At 37.1% G+C, this 13,813-nt stretch overlaps 1 protein-coding gene across 6 annotated transcripts in view; it reads right to left on the minus strand.

Annotated features, from left to right (window-relative positions):
* Positions 846-13,813, minus strand: part of APLF (aprataxin and PNKP like factor) — a 79,044-nt gene continuing 66,076 nt past the window's right edge. For 4 of the 6 annotated variants that reach the window (XR_001307662.2, XR_002342624.1, XM_005662500.3 and 1 more), the window contains one exon: positions 846-7,586. Coding sequence is in view for 3 of the 6 variants with exons in the window: in XM_005662500.3 (XP_005662557.1) it covers positions 7,384-7,586 (203 nt within the window). In the remaining 3 variants the exon portion in view is untranslated. The other 2 variants (XR_302396.3, XM_021087419.1) reach the window with 2 other exon arrangements.

Raw genomic sequence — 13,813 nt, forward strand, 5'->3', positions numbered from 1 at the left:
CTACTCGTGGGATAATAGGAAACATATATATTTAGTGTCTACCCCCAGTTCCTGGCACAGAGCTCCTGAAACCCTCATCAATTCCTAAGTGATAAGAACACTAGGAGCATCTTATTCTAATGAGGAAACTCTGGGTGAGCTCCCAGATGACTCCTGGATGGGCCTGGGCAACAGAAAAGACCAAGCCATGATCAGAAGCTTACAATTTTCTGTCCCATCATCTTCCAGAGAGGGAAGAGGGGCTGGCAATGTTGTTAATAATTGATTATGCCTACATGAGGAAGCCTCCATAAAAATCTCAATAAGTCGGGCTTCGGGGAGCTTCCCTGTTGGTGAACACACCCACGTACGTTAGGATGACATGCTTCAACTCCACGAGGACTGAAGCTCCTGGACCCTGACACTTCACTTAAGGATCTCTTCATCTGACCATTCATCTGTCTCCTTCTGCCATCTCCTTTCATATACTGGTAAATGTAAGATAATAATTCCCTGAGTTATGTGAGCTGCCCTAGCAAATTAATCCAACCTGAGGAGAGGGTCATGGGAACCTTCCATTTGTAGACAAACTGGAGAGGAGCTGTGGGTAACATGGGGACCTACTACTTGTAACTGGCATCTGAAGTAGGGTGGGAGAGGATCTACAGGACTGAGCCCTTAACCTGTGGGATTTAATGCTATCTCCAGGTAGACAGTGCTGGAACTGAGTTATATTGTGGGACACTCAGCTAGTGTCAGAGCATTGTTCAGTCAGGAAAACCCCACACATTTGGTGATCAGAAGTGAAGTGTTCTGTGTGAGTAAGTAAAGGAGACACACAGGAGGGAAAAATGGTATTTTTTTTTCTTAATTTTTATTTCTTATTTTTCTTCTTATTCAAGATTTTTCTGAGTGTGGGAGAAAGTGGGTATTCAAGAATAACATCAAGTTGGTTAGTCTGATGAGGAGAGGAAGGTTTGAGGGGAGAACGGAAGGCAACTGGAAGTCAGTAATGAACATGTAAACTCTGAGATGTCTGTCATACAGTCAAGTGGAGATGTTGAGCAGACAATTGGGTATATAAGCCTTGAATTTAGGGAAGAGGTCAGGGCTTGAGATACAAATTTAGAGTTATCTGCACAGAGAAAAAAGCTACAAGGTTGCATGAAATCACCAAGCAAATAAACATACATAGGAAAATGAAGTCCAAGGACTCTGCTGCAGGGTACTCTTAATATTAAGAGCTCATAGGATAGAGTTCCCTGGTGGCTCAGCAGGTTAAGGATCTGGCATTTTCACTGCTGTGGCTTGGGCTCAATCCCTGGTCTGGGACCTTCTGCATGCTATGAGGGTGGAAAAACAACAACAACAACAACAAACCTTATAGGAAAATGAAATATTCAACAATGGACAATGGGAGTAAGGTAGAGAAAACTCAAGATATCCTAATTTCCTAGAAGTCAAGGAACTGTTCCAAGGAGGTAGAGGGATTTATTGCTTCAAATGTTTCAAAAAGTCACTAAGAATGAAGGCTGAGAACTGATCATACATTAGATTTGGCAGAGTGATCACTGATGCCCTTGACTAAGGCAGTTTCGATGGAGAAGTGGTAAGGAAGGATTGATTTGAAAGAGTTTCAAAGGGGCAGAGGCACTAGTAACAGCGAGTATAGATGACAATCTTGGGGGAATTTTGCTGTTAAATGGAGAAGAGAAACGGACTAGTAAAGTTGTAGGGACAAGTAAAGTCAAGAGAAGATTTTCATTTGTTTTGGGGATGGAAGAAATATTCTTTATATGGTGATGGAAATGGTTCAGTATATAGGCCAAAACCCAATGACATGGGAGCGAAAGGAAGGAATATCCAGGAGCAAGCAAGAAGTGACTGAATCTGGGGATCAGCTATAAACAGGAATACACGATTCATCTGTAATATCTCAGAGACCAGAGAGAAAATGGGAATGACTAGGAAACAGGTAGATACAGCTGAGTCTGTGGAGGTTCTTATCTAAACAAGTCAAATCTAATCTCAGTACTTAGGTTTGTAACCATTCTGTATCAGCTGACAATGTTGGCTACTTTCTCTTTTAATACTCTGCTCTACTTTTAGTTTTTGCAACACAGCAAGTTCCTGACATCCTTTTCCTCCCTCTAACTGCTTTGAAGAGTCTTCTTTATCTCCCACTCCTTATATGGTGACACCCAAAGGTCTTGTCCTTAACTTTCTCTTCTTTATTTATCACTCGCCCTTTGGTGACCATAGACATTACTAGTGTTCATTCTGTCTGGTTCTCATCTTTTCTGGGTACCCAAACTGTACTTCCCAGTCCCCTTGCAGTGGGCAAGGCCACATGACAACTTCTGGCCAATGGACTTTTGAGCATGGGTGTCACTTCCAGTCTGAAGCATTTAATTAACAGGGGACAATCCTCCATCTTCTCTAGTCCCATGCAGGCATGATTACTAAGTTCTCATGTTCCAGTGGTGCAACTATAAGATGACAGAGCTTCTGAAAACCTGGAATGATGAGTTGCTACATGAAAGACTCTCTACTACTTGGAGAGTCACCCAACATAGAACATCTTGGCATAAGAAAACTTTCCTTGTATTAAGGCACTGAGATTTTGGAGTTATCCCATCATAACTAGCTTAATTGAATGGTAGAGTGATCTAATTGAGTGGTCCTCAAAATTTTGAGGCTTTAGGACTCCTTTAACTCTTAAAAATTATGAGGACTCCAAAGAGCTTTTGTTTATGAGGGTCCTATCTATAGATACTTACCTTTTTGGAAATTAGAGAAATTTAAAGTATCTACTTGCTAATGCATTTAAAAATAATAAACCCATTACACATTAGCACAAATAATATATTTTATGAAAAACAATTTTTTAAATTCAGTGAAATAAGTGGCATTGTTTCACCCTTTTACAAATTTAATGCTGGCTTAATAGAAGACAGCTGAATTCTCATTTCTGCCCTTGTATGTTGTTTTGCTTGATGTGTGTAGAGAAAATTAGGCCTTACGCAGATATGTAGTTGGAAAAGGAAGGAGTATTTTAATAGGCTTTTCAGATAATTGTGAATATTATTTTCGATATGTTACCAAAAATAGACAGCAGCTTCTGAAATGTTAGGTGCAGTGTGCAATATGAAACCGTGTTAATGAACTTCACAGACTCTGTTACATTAAGCTTCACTAGTCTACCTTATGCTTGAATGGATCGTTTACCCACGCCGATTTTATAACACGCGTTGGTCATTTGGAAAATACTGCCTTGCTCAGTTTTATAGATCTTCCAAACGTTGACACATTTCATTGTACTATATCACCGATAATATCATCAAAACAGTTTTTAAAGTTTTGGGAAACTATCAAGGTCACAGTGACAGATACAGGTGTTCTGAAATTCTTTTTTTGTTTTTGGTTTTTAGGGCTGCACCTGCAGCATATGGAAGTTCCCAAGCTAGAGGTCAAACTGGAGCTACAACTGCCAGCCTACATCACAGCCACACAACGCTAGATCCAAGCTCTATCTGTGACCTACACCACAGCTCATGGCAACACCGGATCCTTAACCTATTGGGGCCAGGGATTGAACCCACATCCTCATGGATACCAGTCAGGTTTGTTACTGATGAGCCACAACAGGAATTCCCAAAATTCTAATTTTTGTTTGAAAGCTCAGTTTTTACAACATATGTTGTTGGTTTCCTTGAAACAGTAGGCTTGCTTCATTTTTGAGGAAACATCTGCCACATATTCAAGTCTGAATAACCATAGTATGTCTGCCAGTCATTCTTTCAAGCAAAAATTATGTTACATGAAAACATTTCCTAGTTCAGCTCGCAACTCAATCAGAAAAAGGCTCTACCTCAAGACAAGACCGTATGTCAAAATGTAGCAAGACAGGACACTGAAATCATACTCCAGCATTCCTTTTTCTGACTATTTCATTTCTACTCATTATGTTGATTGCATACTTGCCTCACTGCCTTTGTGAGCTCTGACGGCAGACCCCAGGTTCTTTTCTTTCTGTATTCTCCACAGTGTTCAGTCACTGTTACCGAATGAATAAATATCCTATCTTCCCAAATAGACTGTAAGGACACTGAAAACAGAAACTCTGTGTTATTCTTTGAAACACCAGTACCTACCACAGGGTCTTGGTAATAAAGAGAGCACAACTGTGGTTGTTTATGTTAACAAAGTTTATCATGTACATTACATAAGGATGGCCAGTAATGAGCTCAGTAATAATTACTCCCCCCCCCTTTTTTTTCTTTTTGCCTTTCTAGGGCTGCTCCAGTGGCATATGAAGGTTCCCAGGCAGGGGTCTAATCGGAACTGTAGCCACTGGCCTATGCCAGAGCCACAGCAACGCGAGATCCCGAGCCTCGTCTGCAACCTACACCACAGCTCACAGCAATGCTGGATCCTTAACCCACTGAGCAAGGCCAGGGATGGAACCCGCAACCTCATGGTTCCTAGTCGGATTTGTTAACCACTGAGCCACAACGGGAACTCAGCAATATTACTCTTTATCATTTTTCTTTCAATACCTACTGTAGGAGAGTAGCTTCATAAATCAGGTTTGCAAACTGACAGGAAGAAACCAGAGAGAGAGTTTTAGATTCTTGCTCAAAAAAGAGGAAATAATGGGAACGAGCTGGTCTCACAGAGAAGGGCTTGATGCAGCATGTCTGCGTATGATTTCTCTCTCCACGGGTGTGTGGGTGACATGTAACTCTGCACAGATAAATCAGAAGAAAGTCACTCTCCATTTATTCTCAGCTTTATATCACCATTCTGGAGAAGTTATGCTGAAATCTATTTGCTTTCATTGAAATGAATGTTTGCAACCACTAGGATCTTCTAATTCTAGAAACCAGCAGTATCAACAAGACCATCCTCAACCTGGGGGAAACACAGCATCAGTGCTCAAGCGTCACCGAAAAGTCTTCATGTCTACAGCTTCCCAAGGTCCCAGAAAACCCACCTCCCCTCAAGACAGTCAACAAAAATACTGGCTTCTAGAATTAAGCACATAGGTGAGAAATACATAGGTGAGAAATGCATATGTGATCATTTTTAGCTTGATGGAGAAGGTTAGGCTATAGTTTAATTCCATGAATACCAAACCAAGATAGGGAGAGGTGGCTCTTATCTACTGTCAGGGACAGCAATTAAAGAATCAAGTTTTGTTAACATTGCTTTTGAGTTCACAAATGTCATCAGCTTTCCATTTTGAAAAATCATTCCAATCACAGTCCAATTACAAGTTATAAATTTTCATTACACTTTAGTCAAACTGTGTACTTATATATTAGTTATACTCGAAAGTGTCCTCAGGATGATTATGAAAGTCACATCAAACTATCCTTAAAAAAACAGCTACACTTCTCTACTTCCAAGAAGAATATATTGCTACTGAACGCTTCTTTTCTTTCTAAAAGCCTAGCATCCATCACCTTTTGCGTTTTTTTTATAACAGCCTTATTGAGATATATAGTTCATACACCATAAAATTCCCCCTTAGAGTAAATTCAGTGTTTTATTGTATTTACAGTTTTGCACCATCACTACTTTTAGAATATTTTTATCAATTCACAAAGAAACTCTCTATGCACTAGGAGTCACTCCCTATCCTCTCCCTCCTCTAGACCCTGGCAACCACCAACATACTTTCTGCGTCTATGGTTTTGCTACATTGGACATTTCATATAAATGAGTTCACACAATTTGTGGTCTTTTGTGTCTGACTTCTTTCACTTAGCATAATGTTTCCAAGGTTTGTCCATACTGTAGCATGTTTCAATCCTTCGCTTCTTTCTTTATGGACAAAAAGTATTCTGTTGTAGAAAGAGACCACATTTTGTTTATCCATTCATTAGCTGATGGCCATTTAAGTGTTTCTACTTTTTGACTATTATTAATAATGTTTCTATGGACATTGTATACAAGTTTTTATGTGGACACATGTTTTTAATTCCTTTGGGATATATCTACGAGTAGATCAAGAAATACTTTAAGGATTAAGTTGGTGCAAAATAAGAATAAGTTCAAAGAATTGTTTTCACAGGTTTATAAAGCTCCCAAGACTAAAGGAACATAAGAAAACTAGTTCCTAAATAACAAAAGAGACAAAGTCAGAATAATAGATAATAATAGCCTAGAGAAGTATTTATATTTTCCTAGCTATAGTTTAAGTAAATTTTAATATTCTGAAATTACTTGAAAACATATTTTAAAACACTAGGAAAACAATTATAAATCTGTCTGGCTCTTTTAAGATATGAATTTTTAGGTTCTCTTAGAATGGAAAATATTAGTGTTTACCGAGGAAACTTTTGGTTTAGTGATTTATGATTTCAATACTCTATCTACTGCTCTGTGCACACATACCCTGTTATTAAAGATTCTAAACTATATTTCAAAGATTCTAAGTCACCTAAAATGAAGAGTATTACAAGGCCTAAAGTAGTTTAAGAATAGAGATTCAGAGATATACTACTTAAATGGAAGAAGAAGGGGTTTCTTCTTAATATAAAAGGCCAAAATCTTGAATGCTGGCAGACAACTTGCTATTTTCAACTGAGGATAAAAAAAGAAATATCATTTGAGAAAATTATGGCTAAAAATAATTTCTATATTCTTAATGTAAAGAGAGCACATTGAGAGTTAAAATAATCAGGCAGAACTTTAGTCTGAGAAAGAAATGGTCAAATTCTTTTGAGTTTTTCTGCTTTTAAACTCAGTAAATTACAGACTGGGGACACAAAATAACATTCCCTGCATGGTGGACGTTTCTCTTCTATAGTCTAGTTGAATCTATTTTTAAGTATCCATTTACTACTAAATCCCCCAAGTTTCAAAGAATAAAAGTTGCAGATAAAACTGCAAAATAAAGTACTAGAAGAAAATCATAGCCATTACATATGATGGATGTTATTTTTTTAAGTCTAATTCTGTTTGAAGAATTACTTTAATAGGAATTCGAAAGAAGCATGCTTTCCCATCAATTATGTAATTTGCCTGGTTACGCTTGCATAGTATTCTATGTAAAGACAAAATCTTGGGGGGAAAAAAAGACCAAAGTTTTATACAACCTATTGCTTTTACTTTTTATTACTAACACACAAAGTATATGAAAAATATCAATTATTTTTCTTTATAACTCTCTTACCATTTCCAGATGTTTTAAATAGGATGGAAAAGGAAAGCAATGAAACAAATTCCATTTACTACACTGATGGCTGACTTTTTTCAGTGTTTCATTTGCAAAGGGTCAACAGTAAAGTTATAAGAAGAAGGAAAACAGTGATCATTTAAGTGCTTCCTTAGTTCCTGAATTATTTTTCCACTAAGAAAAGATTATATATGAGCCATATACTATGCAGAGAAGAGTTACTTTTTTCTTTTTATAAACTTTTTTGCTTCTTTTAAAAGCTCTTCCGTATCTTCCTTCTCTAGGTCTTCCTTTCCTGGTTCCCAGTCGGAATCTTCATCTGTTGGCTCGTATTCCTCTTCCTCATCATCTATAAAGCTGTCATTCAGGTCATACTCATTGGGTTGCCCAACACTGTCATCTTCGTCTGAAATGCTTCTCACTGAACAACAGAAGTTTAGCACACAACACATCAATCACCACTCAATCTGGAATAGAAACATCTAACTGTAAAATATCTTTCTTGATCAAGAATTAATTTTACTTAATACATAGCTAACCACTACAAATTTCTGGAGAGGGGCTAAAATTACCATGTGTTATAATTCTAACTTTTTAACATTTGCTTAATCCTAACTTTTCCAACCATGAGGCTCCTGAAGTGAAAATGTCCTGTGAGATTCATAATTTAGGCCCCTTAGTCACATCGTAATCATATTCATGCTAGCCTACCTTCTGTGCTGGTAGAGTGTATTTTTGTCGCAATTATTACTGTCCCTCCCTGTGATGTGATTCTATTTACCCACCCCCACTGACATCAGACTGGGCCAAAGGAAAGTGAATAGAAATAATGTGTGCCACCTCCACAAAGAAGCTCTTAGCTCCTTTCTGTGGTCCTGCTCCTGCCATTTCCCCTCTGCCATGGGAATAGCATGTCCCAGACAGGGGTTGGTCCTTCAGCCTGGATTCAGGATAAGAACACATATGAGACAGAGCCACAGCCAACATGCAGCTACATGCATGTGACAGGAAGGAGGAAAACACCTATTTGCTGTTGTAAGGCACTGAAATTTGATGACTGTTTGTTATCATCAAATCAGACCTAGTGTAATCTGATCGACACATCAGAGTTATAACCAAGTGAGGAAATAAAATTTATATACTTTGGAAAGATTAGTTTTATAGATCTTGCAGCTCATGCCTCAATAAGACTAGGATTACTATGGTACAGCCATTAGAATTTACAGATTTTTAAATACTATTATAATAGTAGAATTCTTAATTCTAGAATTCTTCTGTCTCAAAACTCATTTTTTCCCTCATCCCATTGTTTTATTTTCTTTCCACAGCAAGCAACAGAGTTGGTTTAAAATCAGTAGCAAGAGACTCTAGGATGATGTGGAGCATTTAAGAAACAGGTAGGAAAATTCTATCTGGAAATCTTCTCAATGGCAGAGGACAATCTCTGTGATGACCAGCAAATGTATGAGTTAAAAATGTTTGTACTTTTGTATATGCATTAGGTAACTTCTTAAAAAGTTCATTTGTAATAGATATACCTTAAATGAAAGTCAAGAAATCTTATGGGGAAAAATCTAATGGGAGAATGATGACAAAGGATATAATTTTTCTGTCCTCTTAACTTCCGGAGCCCAGACAGTTATATTTTTCTTAATATCACTAGTCATTCCAAAAGGATTTGAGCTAGCTTGTGATAATAATAATGAGATAAAAAATGCAAATAAAAGTAGAAACTAAAACCAAAAAGCAGAATATAAGTATGTCAACCTTGATTTTTAACATAATTAATAGAAACTGAGCATCACATTTCTCCCTGAGTTTTCTTGCAGCCAAGGCTAAAAAGGCTACATAATAATTTACACAATTCTCATTAGCATAAGAAGCACAGCAGTTCCTTAAGGGAAATCTGGCATTATTATGTGTGTACATTTTTTATCTCCTGTAAGCATCTTGAGGGCATGTTTTATGTCTAATCGCGATTCCCCATATAACTCTAATGATAGAATACAAATTAAAAAACATTTAGAGGGTAGTCTGCAGATGCGGAAGGGAGAGCGGAGGAAAGAACATGAGTATTTCTGTTTTTATCCATTGCACTTTTGGAAGTATTCCATATACATAACTAATGACATCTCAATAATAAGTTTCTTTTAAGATTCAGAAATTATCTTAGCAAATTTACAAGAAAAACACACATGAAGCTAAAACAAACTTGCGGTTCTCCTACTTTGTTGGCTGTCCCTTCTCTAGCTCCTTTGCTGGATCTTCGTCATCTTCTAAATCTCTACATTTTGTAGTACCCAAATTCAGGCTGGGACACTGCACAACTGGCTCACTGCTAGCTTTTCTAACCTCATGTGCCACCGTTCACTTATACTCTTTGCCCCAATTCCACCCTAACTTCACTGCTCCTTGAACAGTCCCAGCAGGATCATCTCCAGGGCTTTCCCAGTGCCTGGCAAACTCTTCGCTCAGATAATCCGCTGTATTGTTCTCTCCTTTAGCCTGCTACTCTAATGTTAAATTATCAGAGTCTTACTGAAGTGGCACCTACCTGCCACCCCCACGCACACCCATGCCATTCTGTCCTCTTCACAGCTTTATTTTTCTTCTTAGCAAAATCACTACATGACATCATATTATTGTTAACATGTGCACCGTGCACGTTTGTGAAACCCTACAAGAGCAGGGCTTTGTCTCTATTGTATCCTCAGTTCCTAGAACAGTGTCTAACATGTCTAAGGGCACTTTATACATGTGTATACACACACATACACACATACATATATATATACACATGTTTTTTAAATATATGAATGGATGAACAAATGAACCATTTACAAATCAACTGCTGAACACATTTAGCTTATAGAAACCCTTATTATAACCTCCCTTTTAAATTACTAGACAGCCTGTCAACACAATGAATTACATTAAAGACTTTTATTTAAATCCTACTTGAAGGAGCTTCAAGCCTCAATGAACCCTGGAAATCTTTAGCAACTTGCTGGGCAGGCTCATTTGTTAAAGCAACAAGGACATATTAATCAGAAGAATCCCATTTTGTTTCATCAAAAAATAATGCTTATATCTATCAAATCATCATTAAATTTTGATAGATATAAACAATTATATCTTTGTTTAAGATATAACTAAACACATTCATGTTATTTTAACAGGAGGTCCAGAATCTGAAAAATTATATGCAACAGAACTTCATGTAGCTGGTAATCAGATTCCATCCCCTTTGCTTTATATGAACATTACATTACAGAACTTTAAAGAACTCTGTGCTTTAATAAAGGCACCTGGAAAGCCAAAGTCATGACAAGGGCAAGTCAGCACTAGAACTCAGCTCTGTGCCCTTTGTCAGTGGTACCACATCCACATTTCTCAACAGGATTTGAATGCTGACATGAGATTATCTTTGTGAAACCAATTAAATAGAACCTCTTATAGTAAATTCAACAAGTGAGTTTAAATATTCCACAGCACAAATGCAATCAAGATGGGAGTTTCTTTTCTTTTTTTTTTTTAAGTGCTAAAGATGTTTTTAGAGAAATAACAATTTCTGCCTTTCAGTGTCACTGTGCCACAGAGATAATGAAAGTTTACTTACTTGGAAAACGCTCTGAAGCAGTGTACTTGATCTGAATTATTACAGGATTTCCTGAATTGTGGGAATAATCTCAGGAAGCAGGGTTCTAAAATAAATATGACTAACACCTAATTTAGGAATAAAATGGCTATCTTTAGCAAAACAATTAGTAAGTTTTTTGCAAAAAGGATTTGAAGAAAGCAGAAAAATCACCCATGCATGTATTCTCTGGGAAAGCTGAAGCATGGTATCTGAATATCTAGATTTAAAGTGATGAAAGTAGTAAAGTTCACATAAACCTTACATAACACTGTCTGCTTTACAAAAATTCCAAAGAAAGCCTCTCAGACAAGGAAGCTTGTCAGAGACCAGGTAACTTGGTCATGAGGAGTCACAGCATAGAAGACTTCAAGCCAAGACCCCAGTACTGTACACAGAACGCCACGGTGAGTGAAAAGCTTATTGAAGCACAAAAATCATAACAGGAGATGAAGTAGTAGTTGTTTAATTTCTTTAAGCAGTAGCAAAAATAATTTTTATAGTTTAATTTTTTGTAGTTGTGACTTCCAATAGATTTCCATATATTTAAATGGCATAATGCCATTTAAAAAAAAAAAAAAGCTACATAGAGCATTTTCTTTTTTCTTTTTTTTTTTTTTTTTTTGTCTTTTGTTGTTGTTGTTGTTGTTGCTATTTCTTGGGCCGCTCCCGCGGCATATGGAGATTCCCAGGCTAGGGGTTGAATCGGAGCTGTAGCCACTGGCCTACGCCAGAGCCACAGCAACGCGGGATCCTAGCCTCGTCTGCAACCTACACCACAGCTCACGGCAACGCCGGATCCTTAACCCACTGAGCAAGGGCAGGGACCGAACCCGCAACCTCATGGTTCCTAGTCGGATTCGTTAACCACTGTGCCACGACGGGAACTCCTAGAGCATTTTCTTATGCTGCAACTAGCTTATGTGAAATAATTGCTGAGCATGTCTGAGAAATCAGAAGGGAGCTTGTTTCTTCCAAATCAAAGTGAGCTTGGAAGGAATAAATTCTTTTTCCTCTATTTTCACCTAGGTCGCTTCTAATTTTCTAGCTACTACTTACTGCTGTTTCTATGTGGTGTTCCATTTCCCTCATTTAATCAAAAGTCTTTTAAAACAGCATGGCTTAAGGAAAAGAGACTAGGAGGGTAGAAGCATAAAGATCTGTGTCATAAACAAGCCTATGATAGTAACCAAGGCACTTAGTGGAATTTCACTTTTTATCTATGAATCAAAGGACGTTGATTAAATGACCTCAAAAATTCTTTCCAACTCAAAAGTTCCCCAACTTCAAGGCCAAAGCAGGAATCTTCACTTTCTACAAATCAGTAAAATAATACGAAATGTAGAGATGAGGTTGACAGCTTGACTACTTGGAAGCAGAGCAAGAGAAATAAGCTGTCACTTATTTTTTAAAAACTGATGGGTAACACTGGACTATCATAATGATGAAAAATAACAACTTTTAGAAAAAGCAACAAAGTCTTTAACAAGTTTGAAACAATATATTAACTATTCAGTATTAGAATGTGGTCAGTTTTGACTTTCCTATTTATGCAGAGGAATTTGTAATATCAGAATGACAATTCTAAAATTTGTATTTAACATTTCCTTTACAATGTAAAATTTCACTGTCAGTTCTTATTCCAAAAACGAATGTAGAGCACACTGTGTCTTGTGCATACTGGAAGATTTTTACAAGGAGAAAAATATCTTTCCAAATTGCTGATTTTCTTCAAATAGTTTTTTGGTAACAAGATCTAAGAAGACAATATCTCAAAGCAGATTTACAGTTTAACATCAATAATTCTTCAAGTTTTATTCTCCTTTATTTCCCACTAAATCTTAGAACTATTTAGGATATTAATTTTCACTTAAGTGAAAAAAAAAATTTTAGCTGAATATCTCTAAAGATGAAAGCTTACTACATCCTATAAGAATAAACATTTTAAATGACTGATTTTACTACTAAAGACTCATCTCTCTAATGTACCAAGTTACTAATGAGGGTATTCATACTTTTAACTTTAGAAAAGCTGTTATGCAGGGGTCTGATTCACTTTACTATAAATGAATTTTATTTCTTTTTAAAAACACCATTGGCAGAGTTCCCGTTATGACACAGCAGAAACAAATCTGATGAGTATCCATGAGGATGAAGGTTTGATCCCTGGCCTCGCTCAGGAGGTTAAGGATCTGGCATTGTCGTGAGCTGTGGTGTAGGTCACAGAGGCAGCTCGGATCTGGGATCTGGCATTGCTGTGGCTGTGGTTGTGGCACAGGCCAGCAGCTACAGCTCTGATTCGACCCCTAGCCTGGGAACCTCTATATGCCTTCAAGTGCAGCCCTAAAAAGACAAAAAACAAAACAAAACAAAACGAAAACCCATTGGCATTAACCTTTTTTATATTCCAAATTCTCTGCCTTCCCCATTACACTAAGAAGCAATTTATAGAATTTCATTTAAGTCCTACTAATATTAGCTTTCTTTCTAGATCTTTTGGTTCCTACTTCTGAAAGAAAAGTATATATAAGCATGTGTGCATACAACTGCAGAACTAGAGAATATTTAAGATATGTCAATGATAATTGAGAGAGACTTTTCAAAGAAAATTCAGATACTCAGAGTTGCCTTGCTGAGAAAGGTATGATTCATTTGATACGTGTCAAATGCACTTTTATGAGACAATGCTAAAATCTGTCCAAAAAATAGAGTTTTAATCAAACATTATTATATTACTGCTTGAAAAAAAGTTAATTTAACAACCATAAATGCTATATAGCTTTAGATATGGCCCCAGGGAAGAAAGTGTAGTATAGCCTTCATACCATATTATCTCAGATAGAGTGATTATATTTGCGTCTGGAGGATCAAAGCACTAAAGTATATTTCAATAAGAAACAGCAAACAGAATTCTCCTGTGCTGACACTGATTATTTTATCACTTAGTCACAAGTTGGTTGTACACATACAAAGGCAGTATGTGGGGATAGTTTGCACTGTACATTTTCTCC

This window comes from Sus scrofa, chromosome 3 (assembly GCF_000003025.6).
Source record: "Sus scrofa isolate TJ Tabasco breed Duroc chromosome 3, Sscrofa11.1, whole genome shotgun sequence".
In the NCBI taxonomy this organism is placed as follows: domain Eukaryota; kingdom Metazoa; phylum Chordata; class Mammalia; order Artiodactyla; family Suidae; genus Sus; species Sus scrofa.